The following is a 17,842-nucleotide window of genomic DNA, read 5'->3' on the forward strand; positions in this document are numbered from 1 at the left end:
GGAAAGTTTATAATTGTTTAATTTCTCTTTTTATGAGATAACTAATAATATTAAAGATACGAAAGCCAATTTACAATCAATTTACATGAAAGTTGAAGGGAAGTAAGCCCTCACAAAAACTATACAAGTATCAACCTTTTGACATGCTCGTACTTTGTAATGGGTTTTAAATCTACTGTCCAAGAGATTGGCCATAAAAGGCACACTTTGACCTTAACCAAAGGAGTAGAGTGAAGAAATATTTGAAAAGCTACCACACTTCTATTTGAGTGAAGAGCCCATGATGCAATGCCATAAGATTTATGATTCATAGATGTTGGAAACTTTTGGGGCCAAGGATCTCCCTTGTCCTGACATCCATCCACACAATAAGCTAGATGATAACACAATACATTTATATTTAAAAACATTTTCATATTAAAAAATTTTGTGCATCTAACAAGATTTGAGCCCTTGCCAATCCCCACATAGCTAAGTCTTTACACCAATAGGCATCCTTCTTTTCATGTTATATTTGGGTTTGATTTATGTGTAAACGTTGTTGTGGATGGATTGCACATAGCCCTACTTGGGGTAGTGTGTGATTGGCCTAAGAATCACAATATTGCACATCGAGTTTGTATGCTTCTTTAGAGAGCTTATTACTATCAACATTGACCCAAACCACCCTATCTTCTTGTTTCTTATCTTTGTGCCCATCACATATAGGTTGTACAATATCCTTAGATGTAGCTTTGTCAACCTCAACACTCTTTTTATCTTGCATCTCTCGATCATCTATAGGTAAGTTATAGGGAACCATCAAAGTGGATTACCTTTCTCTTGTAGGAAGAGGATCATTGCACTTTAACAAACTAAGGATGACCATAACAAATGCTTACAAAACATACAATAATGATACATGCAAGTGATTGGGGCAATAAGGTCTAGTCGAGAATGTTCTTAGTTCTTTGAGTATCTACATCTTAGATTAGAAATGTTCTTCCTATGCAATTGTATCATGAATTAGATTTTACATGAGCTTATTAGATGAGGCATGGAGCTCCAAATGACAAAATATGCTAGTCATTAGCTTTAGATGTGAAATGATTTTGTATTAATTAAATATTGGGGCTTATGTAGATCCTAGCCAAGTGGTCTCAAATCTTTGACCGTATATTTTACAAGTGGTCCCATTATAACATCCATCATGGTGACTAGCCAAGCGGAACCATAATCAACCTCTTACATCATACATCATACAAGTTGCTGCCATGGGAATGAGACCCGTGACCTTGGGTTTATTACACCATTTCGTCATCACATGAGCTAGCCATTCTTGGCTAACACCTCTACAAGAAATGGATTAAGTAGAATAAGCCTTCCTTCAGCAGTGGTTCTTGCCGCTTTAATCCACCCCTCTCACAAGAAGATGATGACAATGCACCTTGCCAATAACCACCGGTTCGGCAGTTCATTAACTTGTGTTTTTGTCAACCCTTGATGGGCTCCCTTCATAGATGCAATTTCTAGGCTACCCCACACTTTTGAAACTCGGGATTTTCACTAGCTTTTCTTAAGAGGCATGTAACCCATATGGTGAACTTGGATTTCTTAATCTTCCAATTTGGACCTTTGGAAGGAAGATATGTGCTTTAGTTTGGGTATCATTGACTTTGCCCTTTTCTTATACCCTTTTTTATTTTCAATTCAAAAGTTTTGCAGCAAATCATTCAGTGTGAAATTTGAATCAATGAAATTCTTGTACAATAATCCTATGTATTTAATTATTTAATGGGACTTACTAATACTAATATACTTTCTCGTGTCCGGACTCGCACTCCTTTGTGGCAGTCTTCAGATGAAAGGTGGGCAGTGGGCCCTGTGCCAAAACATTCTACTCATGAGCAGGACATCTGGGCCCAAAGAGGCTGGCACACTAATTATGAGCACTAGAACACTGCAAAAAGACAGAGACAGATAAAGACGCAGAGAAGGATAAAGGCAAGCGTGCTTCTTTCTCGTCAATTGAGCCCTCTCTCTCTCTCTCTCTCTCTCTCTGTATCTGGTCTGTGTGAGGCTGCGCGCCTGTTGATTTCGACAGGGTTACCCTCCATTCTCTGTTCCTTCCGATTGCCGCAAAGACGGAAAGCTCTCCGCTCACTCAGTTCGTTGCTATTGCCTGAGATTAACTAACGCAATTCGCGATACACAGAAGAAGAACCCATGCTCACTCCACAGAGGAAGGGCTGGCTCGCGCGAGGACCCTGGTCTCCCATCTCCTTGCAGAGGAGAGACAAGAACGAAACCGTCCCTGATGCCACTGCCGTCACTGCAGATGAAACCACCCTTGCAGCCTCGACACCTGTCCGAGGCTTGGTCGAGCACAGAACGCCTGCAGGTGATCAGCGGGCGAGTGGGAGCAGCTTCAATGAAAGGGAGGGCTTCTCCGCGCCAGCGTCCGAGGCCGATGTTTGGCATCGGTTCAAGGCGGCGGGCGTTCTTGATGAAGCGTCGATAGAGCGCAAAGACCGCAGTATGTTGCTGAATTATGTATTCAACCTGGAATCTGAGGTAGGCTCTTAAGCCCAGTTTGCCTCTCGGAATGACGATTCATTTCAATTTCTGATTAGCTCTGAAAAATTGGTGAATGTTTCTGTAGTCTTTATGGTCTTTCTATCTGCTTTTAATTGAGGGGGTGGGTACATTCTATGTTTCTGAAAAATAAAAGACTTCCCTCCGATTTTGTGGCAATCAAGGGTAGCAAATAATCGATAATGGACATGTGATACAACTATTCAGCATTTTCTATGAGTATCAGTTTCGGCCCAGGTGCCCAAATTGTTATCCTGCTGCTTATAGTTAAACGCCTGATAAACTTGTCATCCTTGACATCCAATCGTTCAATAGTGAAACAAGAGGCTGATAATCTCGGGCACGGGGACAAAATGTTAAGTCATGTTGTTTGCTGTAAGTATGAAATTCAACAGTTGCCGTGCTCTTAAGACCCTTTTATTAAGTACGATCACTAGGTGATTGCTTATCCCTCCCTTGTCACCGCTGGTAAGTTGCTGGCTGTTTGTGTTTTGTAAGCTTCGACCTGCCAATTTACACAGCATAGTGAATTTATTTTTCCCCATTGCTTCTTAGAAAGGGGATAGGGAGAGGGGGGACTTGTGTGTTTGCTGCAAAAGGAAACCATGAATCATTTGGAAGACCTAACACATTTTGAAAATATAGTGATCTTGGACTCAAGAAATATCAAGTCTTACCTGGAAAGATGTAGCTGAGAATGTAAAGTTGAAGGTTGGAAGGGTGCAAAAGTTTGCGAACATCAAAGAAAAAGAAGGTGAGGATGTAGATAATAGGATCTCTATGTGCAAGAGTAAAAGAACGCAGCTGTATTACACCCCATATCATGAGGTGCGTCTACCCAAGTATTCAAGCGAACATGTTTAGGAGGGATAAGGCGGGAAGCCTGTCAAAAGATGGCGTACCAGCAAGACAGTAGGGTTTGCGGGGAGGAACACGGAGTAAACTCGGCAAACATGGAGAAGAGAAGAGAAGAGAGAAGAAACTCTGATGAATTTAATGATGAAGTTTTGAATCATGGAGTGAATGTGATACAAGGAAACAAGGGTGCCGTAGCACAAGGAAGATGATGAAGATAGCCACGGACTATGAACCGCAATGTCCTCCTAAATGGGTGTGAGGGTAGTGGAGAGGTTGGAGAGAAGAGGTGACGGACTGAATGAATCAGCCGTAAGGAATGAACGAGTGGTCTATAAATAGGCACAGTAGTCTAGGATGGTGTCCCTTTTTGGGGCTGCAAACCCTATACGCAAAACGCAGAAACGCAAAAAACACAAATTGTGGGTGAAGGGTGATGGATTTCTCAACACCCCCTCTTAGGTCCAAAAAGGGGAACAAGAGAAGAGTGAGGTGGAGATACAATGCTACATGCTGAGAATGCTTATGCAGTAGGTGCCTTTTGGATAGTGTCCCTCGTGGGGAAATTGTTCACTTGCCCAAGTGCCCTAGTACAAAGATGATGAAAACATGCAATGCATAGGAGGAATGTTGGACTTTGTGTGGTGCCGAGAACCATAAGGATATGCCCGTACTCGATCTAGGGAGGTGGCTCCATGCTAACCAAGTGACCAAGGCAAGAAGAGAAGAGGAGGAAGAAGATGTAGAGGATCCCTAAGATCCAAGATTTCCACGGGAAAGGAAACCTGCAGTAAAGAACAGTAGACAGACTGAACTGGAGAACCCGAAACTCAACCTCAGGAGAAAAGCCACTAGCTCCGTGCATCCATGCTGGAAGGAATATGAAGGCCTCGTCACCAAGTCGCAGCTGAACTTCCGAGATCTCGATCTAGGTGGTACCTGAAGATCCTGGGTATCAGTAGAAGAGATGACTGGTCGAAGATAGCCACCCCAAGAAAGTAGAGGATAGGTGAAGGACTTCATGTGGAGTAGGTTTCCTCTCTGAGGTGGAAGGTGGAGGGGCCCCCGCTGAAGTCGAAGAAGAAGTAGATGCCTCCTCTGAGGGCAAAGAAATAACATTCCCTTCTGAATCCCCCTTTGAAGTAGATGGGGAATCCAAAAACTCATGGATCACGGATTTCGAAATGTCTGATGACGAAGGAAGTGCTGCCGGTCGTGTCGAACAAGGTATCTGGGAGTGTTGAAGAGCTCCCAGAGGTAGCCTCTTGAACCTCAGTAGTCGAGGGTGGGGCTCAGAATGAGCAAGAGGTGGGCAATAGTCACTGTCTCTCAGTGGAGCAGAGTGGGTAGCCGAAGAAGAGGAAGGAGTCGAGCAGCCATTGTCTCTTGAAGGAGTAGACTAACGAGGAGACGGTATCAAACAATCAATGTCTCTCGATGGAGTGACTGTAGATCCGTAGGTCGTGGAAGCCACTGTACCTGAAAATAAGTGGGAGAAGGTTGCCGTTGGCATTGCGACGATCTCCAGGAGGTCGTAGCGCTAACCGATCCTCCATGTGCTCGAAAAGACTTAGGGCACATCGGATGCTTCTTATTGCCTTGAGCATAGTACTCTGATAGCTGATGCATAATAATCTTTGTGGCCCAGAAAGGAGAGGTGGCACAAGGAGTGCATGGTGGAAGACGCATATACTCCAGGGGGGTGGGGAGCAAAGGTCGAAGTCGGCAAGCATCGGTGGTGTGTCCGGTGATGCCACAGTAGGAGTACCCAATAGTCTGGTCATCTGTTGGTAAAGAAGTCATGGATATCAGTGTGCCTTGCTGAAGAAGGAAGAGGTTAGCCACCATGAATCACGAACCACGAACCGCAATGGTCGCCTCAAGGGGTGTGAGGGTAGTGTGAAGCATGAACCGCAATGTCCGCCTCAAGGGGTGGAAGGGTTGGAAGTGAGCTGCCAGTGGGAGGATGTGACCAGCAGTAAGAGGTTGCAACCAATAGAAAAACGCAGGTGAGGAGAGAGAAAGACTAAAAACGCAGGCAACAGGTGAGAGAAAGACTAAAAACGTAGGTAGGACAGCGTGTAGGAGAGAGAAAGTCTAAAAACGCACGCAACAGGAGAGAAAGACTAAAAACGCAACCTGCAGGAGAGAGAAAGACTAAAAACGCAGGAAAACACCCTGCAGGAGAGAGAAATACTAAAAACGTAGGCAGTAGAAGAGAGTCTAAAAACGCAGGCAGGATAGCTTGTAGGAGAGAGACTAAAAACGCAGGCAGCAGGACTGTGATGACGTGGCAGGCTGTATGGTAGCAGGTCTGCACAGGAACAACAGTCGCTTGGCTGGAATCAGCTCCAAACTGCGTGAAGAGGGCTGGAAATTAGGCACCAACTGATGGAGACAGCAATAGACAGCTTCGGCTGAGATGTTCTCCGCGAATAGGGTGTGGGCAGCAAGCTGAAACACTTGAAATTTGCAAAAACGAGATTTTGATGTAGCGGAAGAAGAGAAGTGGATGCTGAACCTGCCACCGGTCTTTGCCTTCATTGGAGTAGAGGATCTCTGTCGCTGTTTGAGCAAAGCCAGCTCTGATACCATGTCAAAAGATGACGTACCAGCAAGACAATAGCGTTTGCGGGGAGGAACACGGAGTGAACTCGGCAAACATGGAGAAGAGAAGAGAAGAGAGAAGAAACTCTGATGAATGGAATGATGAAGTTCCGAATCATGGAGTGAATGTGATACAAGGGAACAAGGGTGCTGTAGCACAAGGAAGATGATGAAGACAGCCACGAACTATGAACCGCAATGTCCTCCTGAAGGGGTGTGAGGGTAGTGGAGAGGCTGGAGAGAAGAGGTGACAGACTAAATGAATCAGCCGTAAGGAATGAATGAGAGTGGCTTATAAATAGGCACAGTCAGTCTAGGATGGCGCTCCTTTTTGGGGTTGCAAACCCTAAACGCAAAACGCAGAAATGCAAAAAACGCAAATTGCGGGTGAAGGGTTTCTCAACAAAGCCCCAATTTTTGGTGGAGGACTAGGTGTTGGTGTAGCCCAATGGCCCAATAAGCAAGCATATAACCAAAGCAATCAGATGGTTTGTTAATTGAGTCACTATTGGGTTGGTGGCCATTGATCGGCTTATGACGGGATACTTCTCTTCTTTGTAATCATCATGATCTTGGTCTTCATTGGTTTCTATCCTTTTCATATGCTTAATAGTTGCTCATCCACTCATTCATGGCCACCTATTTTGTTAGCATTTCTACTTGCTATTTGGTATGAAGGTACACTAGGGTTTGCATAGTCTAGAAAAAACAGTGTATGAATATATTTAACACATTGTGGATTGAGACAAGAATTGCAAAACACAAAAGAGGAAGAAGAATTTGATAAGTGAATGAATGCTAAAATGAAATGAATGAAGATGGTATACTTTAGATTGCTCAAGGAATGGGCTGTCCAACAACCAATGGCTCTTGCGGGAGTAGGCTGAGGAAGTGCAAGAGTGTATTGTCCTCCATGTATGAATGCCAAGTGTAGCAAAACTGCCAGTGATGGTATAGAAGACTAATAAAAAGGGCTGAAGATGATAGGGCTATATGCTAAACGTCGAAATCCAATGGTCTTTGGGGTTGGAAATGACCAAAATGCAGCAATCTACAACTTGGAGATGGTCTTTGGAGAGAAAGATGATGTTGATTGCTGTTTGGAGTAGTAGAAATCTGAAATTGTAGGGCAATAACACATCATAGGATGTCTTGTAGTTGATGGTAGCATGGAGAGATGGAAATGCACTTGGTGACATGTTGGCTTGGAAGCTAATAATAGCAAGTGGAGCAGAAAACATAATAGTAGAAGGCCTCTAGGGGTTGAATAGCAATTGTGATGGCCCACCAATAGGTTGGCAACAACCCAGGTAGTAGGGGTGCTAGATTAGCTATAATGTCCACCTAGGATCCAACCTACACATGACGCATGATTATTGATACAAGCTATATCCACAAATATAAAGGATTGGACATTAGACTCATCTCCTAGCTATAGAGCTAAACTTGGCTCACCCCAAGCTTGGGATCTAGGAGCATTCTAGGTCACGATCACGTCCCAAGAATTGTCGTCTCATATCACCAGCCGACACCATCTCGGTATATAGACATGTCAATCAAAGGGCCAAGAGTCCAAGAGTGGTGATCACACAATGAATATGGACACTAGGGCATTGAGTCCTATAAATAGGACTCAATTGCTTTGATCCCAAGACATCCTTTTGGTATGGGTGATGAAACTAGCCTTCCTCCTTAGATAGGGTGCTACTAACTTGATTTAATAGTAATTACAACAATCATAAAATTCACATAAATTGAAAATGCCCATGTTATCTATTAAATCTTGGACAATGGACAGCCTATTGGCCTCGGTATGTCTTTATTTTCTAATGGATTCTCTGATCTCCTTTGCTAATCCAAGTGCCTCTTGTTGTCAAAATTGGCCAATAAGTCTTCAAACCAATTTGCCCCTTGGTTTGCTTGGGGATTGGCCTTCACCTTGCTCCTTAAAAGATAAAATTTACTCCAAATTTGATATTGTTGGTTGACCTCTTGAATCTCCTTAAAATTTCTTAATTCTAGCTACTGGAATTCAAGTTCTAGGCCCTTAATTTCGAGCGTGCATCCTGAGGTGAGTGTCAAACCCTAATTTTTGTTGTAAATCAGGGTTTACAGCAAAGATTTTTCAATATATCGATCTCTGTTGACTCAAATGGGTGGATTTTGCTAAGATAACCTAAGAGATGATTGGGGAATGAGAGAAAATACCGTAGAGAGAGAAATTTCAAAGTTTCATCATGAGAAATGCTAAAAAACTGTTGTTGCTGTGTCCAAACAGCCATGGAAGTTGTCACCTACAGCTTAGGACCACTAGAAAAATTGCTATCCCCTTCTATATGCTGTCACTTGCACTAGAAAGACCTTGGGCTATTATCACCTGCCCCTAAAGGGCTTCAAACTACTATTACTTGCAGTGGGAATGGTCCTTGGTGACTGCAGATCACAACAATAGCATCTCCTTGCTCTCTAACAACCTCTTCCTCTCTCACAATGGTTGGAATAGACTTCCACTGGTCCCTAAAAATCTTTTTCCCACTTGCATGGGCAAATTTTGCTAAGTGGCAGCCTTCTAATATCATTTTTCAGGATTATCTAGCTCATTCTATTAATTTTCAAAATATTAAATTTGAAAATTAATCTTATAAATTTTTTAAGTGCTTAGAAAAATAATTCCACGAATTAATAATTAAATCGACTAGGTCAATTTGTCTCCCAAGTGTCCATGAGTAGTTATTGATCCCTAGACTGGTATCAATTAATTAATTAATACCTAGTTTCTAATGTCATCACTGACATTAGTGGCCAATAAATTGGTCTAGGCCCAAATTTGACACTAGGTATCATCTAGTAGCTGCTAGGCATAACTTATCACAACTTTTGCCTTTGGCACCAATTGATATCTCAAGGTCTTGGGTTCTACATTGTGAAATAATTGACTTGCATCTCACATGTGCAAGTCACATTGCACATTTGATTAACTTTTAATCAAATGCTAAACAAAGAAATAAAATTTCACGTCCTCGTGATTGCATAGCATAATCATGGGCTGTTTTAACACTTTCCTACGCAATTGTCAACATTTTTTGCTTATCATGCAAAAAGTTGACCATTGATTGCATGTTCATTCCCTTCATCTTGATGGGTTCTATGTATATATAGGTGGAACCAAGCAATGCTATCTAAGTCATCATTGACAATGCTTCAAATTGTCGGAGTATGGGATAATTGCTTGAGGGGGAATTCCCCTCTATAGTGCGGACTCCTTGTGTAACACATTGCCTTAACCTTCTCATGGAGGACATAGACAATTTGGAGTGGGTTGCGACAAATACAATCATCAATTTCATCACAAAAAAGATAAAAGGGCTTGCTATTTTCCACATATATAGTAACGTGGAATTAAAAATACCATCAAAAGCTCGCTTTGCCATCACATGGTTGCTTCTTGAGTGACTCTATGATGTGCAAAGTAAGTTGCAAAAGTGTATTGTTTTCGAGGAATTTAAAGCATAGATGGACGAGGAGCTCATAGCAAGTATTGAGGAGGGCAAAGCCATTCAATGACTTTGCCTAAAAGAATCATTTTGGGCGGAGGTTGGAGTCATGATCATAGTGACCACACCCTTGTATAGGGTTCTTTGCATGACAAATATCGAGGGCACTCTATGGGCCTCCTTACTCATTTCATGAGAGAGGTTGTGGAGGAGATCAAGGCTTTCATTGCTCTTGATGTTGGGATTCCCTAGTAATAATTTGAAATTAGATTAAAAAAAATGCAAATTCAATCTTTTAAATGCAAAATCAATCTCACTAATTTTAGTGTCTATTGGTTTTTTTCATAAACAGTGGCATTGTTGATATTTTGGATGATACTCCGAAAGGGATGACATCCTCTACCTCCTTGAAAAGAGCTGCAAATGGATGAAGAGGCCTATCCATTGCCTAGCAGCTCTCTTGTATCTCGCTTACAAGAGCCCCTCTCTCTTCATGGACCAGGAGCTAGCCTCGGATAGGAATGCTCATCTCCTGAAGGCTTTGTTAGCAGCCATGTTTGTCATGCCTTGTCATCTCCTGCCTGTGAGCCTCAGTCTGAGTCAGACGAGGACATTAGGAGCTCTGACATGTCTGTCATATGTTATGATGGGGGAGGCTAGTCACTCTTGACTGGCTGTCTTAGGATGTGTATTTCTTTTTGGCCTCTTTTAGTGGGCAGCCATTGGCTGCCCGGCCACTTTTTTGGTCACTGATGTGGGGCGCCCATTTTAGGGCATTTTTAGGGTTTGTACCCATTTTAGGGTTAGGGTTAGGGTTTGTCCTTTTGCCTATTTATAGGCAGCCCCCCTCCCCACTTGATCACTTGTCTTCTTGCAGATTCCGACTCTCCTTCTTCCCCGTGGTGGTGCTGCCATCATCATCAGCCTGATCTGGTGCCCTCACTGACGCTGTGGGCTACGTGCAGGGACTGATCAGTCTCCTTCCGCCTTCCCGTTTGTATTCAGCATTCATTTCAGTCAGTGCAGATTTCTCTTCCTTATTTTCTGCTTTCTCTCTCTCTCTCCCTCCATGTTCACATTCCCTCTTCCGTAGCGCACTCTCACATGGTATCAGAGCCGAAGGAGAGTACACGGAGCTGAGATTTACGCGGGAGATCACCCAAATCTTTGCGTTTGCTGCTGGCCTCATCCCCGACAGCCAAGGCGGCCCTTCCAGGAGGTCACCATCCTTGCGTTTGCTGCAGGCGCCCCTTCAGAGGCTGCCACGTCATCAACCACCACTTCCTGCTTGCGTTTTCAGTCAGGGCAGCCACTCCTACAGCTGGGTGACATTCCCTCAGTCTGCATTTTGCTGATCTGGCTGTCGTTCCATCTCTAGGCGGCTCTTTTCCTGTCGACGACCTATTCCCAGGCTGTGTTTTGGTGCTGGCGGCTTCTGTTTGGTGATATTCATCAGACCACCTTGCGTTTTGCAGCTCCAGGTGTCTGTAGGCCTCCCCCGCTTGCGTTTTGGTGATTGGTGACCATACTGCTGGTCATTATTCGGCATCGGCAAAGTTTTCTTTGGTGTTTGGTGTTTTGCAGATTGGAAGATGTCTTCTCATCAGTTTACGGGCTTTGATGACTCAGATGACGAGCTTTTGTCTCGACACTCATCTGAACGGAGGCATGATTTCTATCACGAGGACCTTCGTCCAGAGTCTATTCCTCTTTCCCGTCTCCCTTCTATTCATGTATCTCGATGAGCCCCTTCCAGTGGGCCGAAGATGCAGCCTTTGGTACCCCCTGTACAGGTACCCGTACTTCCTCAGCTGCCCAAAGAGGACCGGTTGGATGGCTCCAACTTTTTTCTATGGTCCTGCAAGGTGGAGTGTATCTTGGACTCCTTCGATCTTTGGGAGCTTGTTTTTGTTCCTTTTCCCCGGCCTCAGGTGGATCCCACAGATGGGACATCTATGGATCGTGCAGCCTTATGGGATCGGCTCAATTCAAGAGCCAGATCTTTCGTCTTTCTGAGTTTGCAGGATTCTGTCCTTGTTCATGTTCACAGGTTGAAGATTGCAGCAGACGTGTGGAGAAAGCTTGCGTCTCTCGATCAACAAAAGACGTTTGCCCACCAGATATCTCTCGAAAAGAAGTTGCGGATGCTCGCTATTGATGATAGTCCTTCCATGAAGGACCACATTAACAGATTACAGGATATGAGGGATGAGCTTGCATCTCTCGGTCGGACGATATCTTCTGAAGACATGGCTATGATTCTCTTGACTCAGTTGCCATCGCCTCGGTTTGATGTCGTCTACACCAGCCTTCTTACATCGAGGACCCGTGAGAAGCTTCTATGGGAGTAGCTATCCCCGCTTGTCTTGGAGCATGACGAGCGACTCAGAGAGGTCAGTGCTAGTGGATTCGACTCCACTAGAGCCTTTGTTGCAGGTTCGGGAGGATAGAAGAAGAAGAAGAAGTCAAAGGCTAAGAAGGACAGTTCTTCAGGCTTTGACTCAGATTCAGAGAGACCGAAGTGCCCACACTGTGGGAAAGGGACACATCCCGAGGAGAAATGCTGGAAGAAGTACCCTCATCTTCGTCCGGGAGCGAAGGATGGATCTACATCGGAGCCTTCTTCTACCTCTACACCAGCTGTTACCCATGAGCCGGTGTTCCTTCATATCCATGCTTTGGAGGAGGATTCTTCTTCCGTGGCTGTTGTGTCTTCTGCGTAGCCTTGGTTAGTGATTTGTTACAGGATCTCCGTCCATCAGAGTGTTCAGTCACTGTTGGTGACATTTTCTTGGTGCCTATTAGTGGTGTTGGCACATTGCCTTTGTTTACTGACCGACCCTCGAGCTCCTTTTCACAGGCCCTACATGTTCCGGATTTGGGCCTTCCCCTCCTCTCAGTTTATGGCCTTACGAGGCTTGGCACACGAGTGATCTTCACCGAGCATGCCGTTGTTATTGAGGATTCTTTTACAAGAGCTGTCTTATCTACAGGTTGGCAAGAGAGCGGGCTTTACAGGCTCCATTCCCCTTTTTTGAGAGGGGGTGTTAGCAGTCATGTTTGTCATGCCTTGTCATCTCTTGCCTGTGAGCCTCAGTTTGAGTCAGACGAGGACATTAGGAGCTCTGACATGTCTGTCATATGTTATGATGGGGGAGGCTAGTCACTCTTGATTGACTGTCTTAGGATGTGTATTTCTTTTTGGCCTCTTTTAGTGGGCAGCCATTGGCTGCCCGGCCACTTTTTTGGTCACTGATGTGGGGGGCCCATTTTAGGGCATTTTTAGGGTTTGCGCCCATTTTAGGGTTAGGGTTAGGGTTTGTCCTTTTGCCTATTTATAGGCAGCCCCCCTCCCCACTTGATCACTTGTCTTCTTGCAGATTGCGACTCTCCTTCTCCCCCGTGGTGGTGCTGCAATCATCATCAGCCTGATCTGGTGCCCTCACTGACGCTGTGGGCTGGCAGGGACTGATCAGTCTCCTTCCGCCTTCCCGTTTGTATTCAGCATTCATTTTAGTCAGTGCAGATTTCTCTTCCATATTTTTTGCTCTCTCTCTCTCTCTCCCTCCATGTTTGCATTCCCTCTTCCGCAGTGCAGTCTCACAGGCTTTGCATAAGGATGTATATGGTCCATTCCTCCAAGAGCTAATTAACTACAGAGATCAAAGGGGAATGGCCTTTGCTAGCACTATGTGCTAGAAAAGGGTCTCTTTGTTGAAGCCACTATTTTAGTGGGAGTTCTTGGGATATCAGGTACCAAACGTATAGAAGCTGGCTTTAAGAATGTTGGCTTAGATAATTAAAATTTAAATCTTATCATTATGTTTCTAGTTAAGGTTTTTACGTTTCTTATAAAATTTCAATTTTAATAAGTTGAAGTCATTTTGTTATCTTGAATAGGATTATTTATTTGGTGCATGTGAGAGAAATTGATCAGCCTATTCTCTTATGCACACCAAGATTGAAACAAACTTAGCACCAAGGAGTTAGAACAACTTATCTACTATGGTTCTAACTTGTGTATGCTTAGGGTCATGTATGAGATGCCGATGACACAGCAAGCAAATTTTGAATTTCAGTCCATACTTATTCTAAAATTTGAATTCATAAATGTAAAATTTTAAGTTATCTTATTATCTATATATCTCAACTTCGATTTTTAGATGAATATAGATGAGTTCAAGTTAACAAGGGCCACACTTAAAAGTGTGAATAGAGAGACGAAGAGTAGCATGCCATTATCAAAGAGCTCTACATGGAGCTGAAGGAGATCAACTTGTCGAGTATCACGTACTTGTAGAGGAAAGTAGGCCACTCCTTGAGGCATTGCAGTTGGTGGCATCACACATGTAGTAGTTGGAACCTATGTGAGGCATGGTTTTGGAAGCTCTCGTGCTTCGATTGCTTGTGTTTCAGAGGATGCTCCTGTTCGAGCGCGAGAGTATGAGGAGCATGGCAATCTCCTTAGTGATGGGGATTTTGTTCCACACATGTCAAACTCTAGTAATGACCATGAGTCTCATTTGAGAGACGGTTTTGATTACTCATCCGAGTAGTAGCCTTGGAAGTTGCTACTATCTAGATACTTTTTGAGTCTTGATATTTGTATCTCTAGCTTTTTTGTACTTTAGTCTTGCATATGATACTTGTCACTTGTGACTTGCCCAAGACTCTTTTTTGACTATTGTACATGTCTTTAGACTTATAAATGAAATTGGAGTATACATTTTGTCTCAACCACTTGTTATGTTCATGAAGTGTTGTTGAAACTTGAAACTTGACTCTCATTTGCATTTGTGATTTTTAAAGGTTAAAGCAATGACGCTCATGTTAAAACAAGTAATATTCACTAGACTATCCCTTAATTTTCTATGTATTTTTTAATGACCGTATGAAACACCAGATTTTATCCGATATGTTTTAATGTATGGGATGGATTAGATAGATTATACTTGACTACCTTGGATAATTGAGTTTTCAATTTTTAAAAAACTGCCTGGTAGAAATGGCCAATGAACTTATGGTCTAGATTATTTCATTGGGTAAACCATACAGTTTATAAAGATACTTAACAAAGAGGCTAGTCAACCCGTGACTTTTCATAGCCATTTGTGTAGGAGTGAATTGAGCTATTTTTGTCAATTGGTTGACCACAACCCAGATTGCATCATGACCTCGATTCATATAGGGTAATTCTACTATAAAATCCATAGAAATGCTGCTCCACTTTTTATTGGGAATTCGGAAAGGATGTAACATCCTTGCTTGTTTTTGCCGTTCAACTTTATTAAGCTAACACTATGGGCACGCATGCATGTAAGACTTAATGAAGGTCTTGATATGCGGCCAATAAAAATAGGGAATAACTAAGGCTAAAGTCGTGTGTGTGCTTGGGTGTCTTGTGCTTGGCACATCATGACACTCGTATGCAAATTTCTTGCAGATATCCTGATTGTAAGACGCACACACATTTGCCTTGTTTAAAAAGTAATTTAGTATAAGTGGAATACTTTATTGCCATCTTTATCTTATTAGCCAGCTTTCGAAGCAGAGGCTGCAAAAGAGGTAAAAGCTCTAGACCTTAGAATGTGCTCAAGTAAGCAAGAGGGTGCATCCTTTACTGTCAATGCCGAGTGTCGCATAGATTGCACAAGCGAAGTCTTCATTGACAATAAAGAATTCGTGTTTCTCCATGATGTGGAGAAATTGTTTGAAGGGAGGATGAGGTATTGTTAATACTAGCAATTGCTGATGACTTTCCCCTTGTGTCTCATGATCCATCTATGGAGTACAACAATCCAAAGCTAGAAGACATAGATGGTGCATTCATAGCTTTTGGAGATGCTGCGGACTTGGCAGAGCATGACACGGTTGGCACCCAAGAGTTTGAGTCCGTGTAGGCTAGCTTGGTGGTAGGACAGGTGCCCTTGGAAGAGCAACAAGCCCCCCCTCCCCGATCGACGAGTCCAAGTCAAGTGTGGACTTGACCAAACCCTCGAAGGTTGCCATTGATGTCGAGCAAGAAGTAAGTGTATCAATAGTCCATCTAGACACTTTATTTTACTATGTATACTATATTGAGCTAACTTCATGTCAATGTAGGTTGTGCTCGATATCGATGATTTTGCAAGTCGTAAGATTTTTAATAGTCAAATTGATCCCAATGCTCAACCAAAAGATGAAATGTTGAGTATACTCTATGTTCAAGGCTTTAATAAACCTATCCAAAAAGCATTTGCTTCCGATGATTTATTGTGTAATAGCATCAACCCATTCTATAAGAAAGCTCTTGGGTCACAATAGTTTTTGTCCAAAGAAAAGTTAGGAAAAGGAAGGATATACAATAAGTTTGCTTCAAAGAATCAAAATGACGACTATAGTGATTCCAGTTCTGATTTTGACCTTGATACAGAATCCAACAATGAAGAATTTGGCTCCAAAGAGGAGGAGAAAAATCTAAGCAAGAATAAGAAGAAGGACAAAGGTAAGAAAACATTGGAGAACACCAAGAAAAATGAAGTAAAAAATCTCTAGTGCATGCAATGCAACAATTCGAGGCATGTTCAAGCTGAATGCAGTCTAAACCAAAGATGGTACAATGTTTGCAATATAGCTACTCTTAACACTGAGTACTGTTTGTACAATGGTAGATACTACACACTTGCTGTTGAACAAGGGGAAGAAGCAATGGGAATTTTAGGGGAAAAGGTAGGACAACCAGAGGCCCTTGACCATGAAGACAGGCTTCTTCTTTTCCTCTTAGGGGTGACCACATCTTGGGAGCCTACAAGATCCTTTGGTTCAAAGATGAGTGGAAGCATGATGCGGTGCGAAAAGGTGCACATAACCACATGACAAATGCTTGCTCGCTTCGTATCAGAAGATCCATGATATGGCGCGAAAAGATGATTCCCCTCACAATGAGAAAGCTCACTCGCTTCGTATCGAAGGATCCATGATACGGTGCGAAAGATGATTCAGATGATTCCCCTCACAATGAGAATCGATAGAGCCGACCAAATGGGATAACAATACTCGCTTTGTATTGTTGAGTGGAATACTGCACGATAATAAACGTAGAATAGCAGGAGGAGCTCAAATCTGCCTAGGCTTGACAATTTGCTAAAAAAGCCATAAATTCCTAATTCTACGTATATATAAACAAAGAGAGGGATTGGCCACATTGACAGCCACGTGGATGGCCTTCGAAAACCCTACCTAATTATACAATGCCACGTGTCACTTGCCAAACAAGTATAAAAGACCTATGTTGGCTTACGTGGCTCACTTTTGACATCCATGACGCGAACGACGATACGGAGCATGGTAGTGGATGTCATCGTGCAATTTGCTTGGTGCAAGCCATGAGGTGGATTAGAAGAGAATATAACAATAGACGTATGAAATAGGAAATAAACTAAAAGAACTCTATTTATAGGAAACCTAGTATTAGGATTTAAGGGGGGCTTACACACAATTTTACACACGTGCCTATTTTGATCCTTCCCTTTGCCTTGTCATGCGCCATGCTGCATGTGTATTCACTACAGATGTTTTTGCCACTTTTCCTTATTACATGCGTGGATTTGTTGCCTAAGAGATTTAGCCGATGTGGTAGCCTTAGCATTTCTTAATGTGATGGAACAACTGAAGGTGCATCTATAAAACCAATCAAACATTTCTACAAGGTAGCTTTTCTTCATGTGACCACCTCCATGACAAGTGTTTTTGAAATATACACCATGACCCCGGTAATGAGACTTTTCCATACCTTGGGTACTTTATATTACCAAAGATCCATATTTCTCCAAAAAAAAAAAGATCCATGAGCATATAATATGTGCTACAAAGGTATGGAGCATTGACATTTGATTTGGAGCATCAGCATATTCAAATATTAAAGAACATGCAAGTAGTAAAGTTAAAGTTATACCATGTAGTGGGTGATGTTTATTTCTCCCCATGCATTGAAAATTAGCTTTGTAAAATCATTGACCACTATATGAAATTCAACTTGAGTGGAACAATTTGTTGATGGTTTTAGCATAATACACACTAGCTTATAAAAAAATACCAAATCGAAAGACTAGGGTCTCTTTCCAAATCTATACTACATTTGCATAAATCTTTCCACAGCTCTCACTTTAACTTTGGTGTCTTTTAAGTCATATTACTCAGGAATCTCTTCGCCTTCATTCCACTCATTGATATCTTATGTGCTATGTAGGACTAATGTTTTTTGTCATTTTTAATCTTTAGCTTACCTTCATGTACACCTAAGGAATTTAATAACTCCTCGACTTTCTCAAAAT

At 42.7% G+C, this 17,842-nt stretch overlaps 1 protein-coding gene across 5 annotated transcripts in view; it reads left to right on the forward strand.

Moving 5' to 3' along the window:
- Positions 1-2,009: 2,009 nt before the first annotated feature.
- Positions 2,010-17,842, forward strand: part of LOC148039849 (uncharacterized) — a 53,100-nt gene continuing 37,267 nt past the window's right edge. For 4 of the 5 annotated variants that reach the window (XR_015693372.1, XR_015693374.1, XR_015693373.1 and 1 more), the window contains exon 1: positions 2,010-2,553. Coding sequence is in view for 2 of the 5 variants with exons in the window: in XM_087694576.1 (XP_087550702.1) it covers positions 2,206-2,553 (348 nt within the window). In the remaining 3 variants the exon portion in view is untranslated. The remainder of the gene's footprint in view (positions 2,554-17,842) is intronic. The other variant, XM_087694567.1, reaches the window with a different exon arrangement.

The sequence above is a fragment of the Lygodium microphyllum genome, chromosome 2 (assembly GCF_053477565.2).
Source record: "Lygodium microphyllum isolate KBCC chromosome 2, Lygodium_microphyllum_v1.1.10, whole genome shotgun sequence".
NCBI classification, from domain to species: Eukaryota; Viridiplantae; Streptophyta; class Polypodiopsida; order Schizaeales; family Lygodiaceae; genus Lygodium; species Lygodium microphyllum.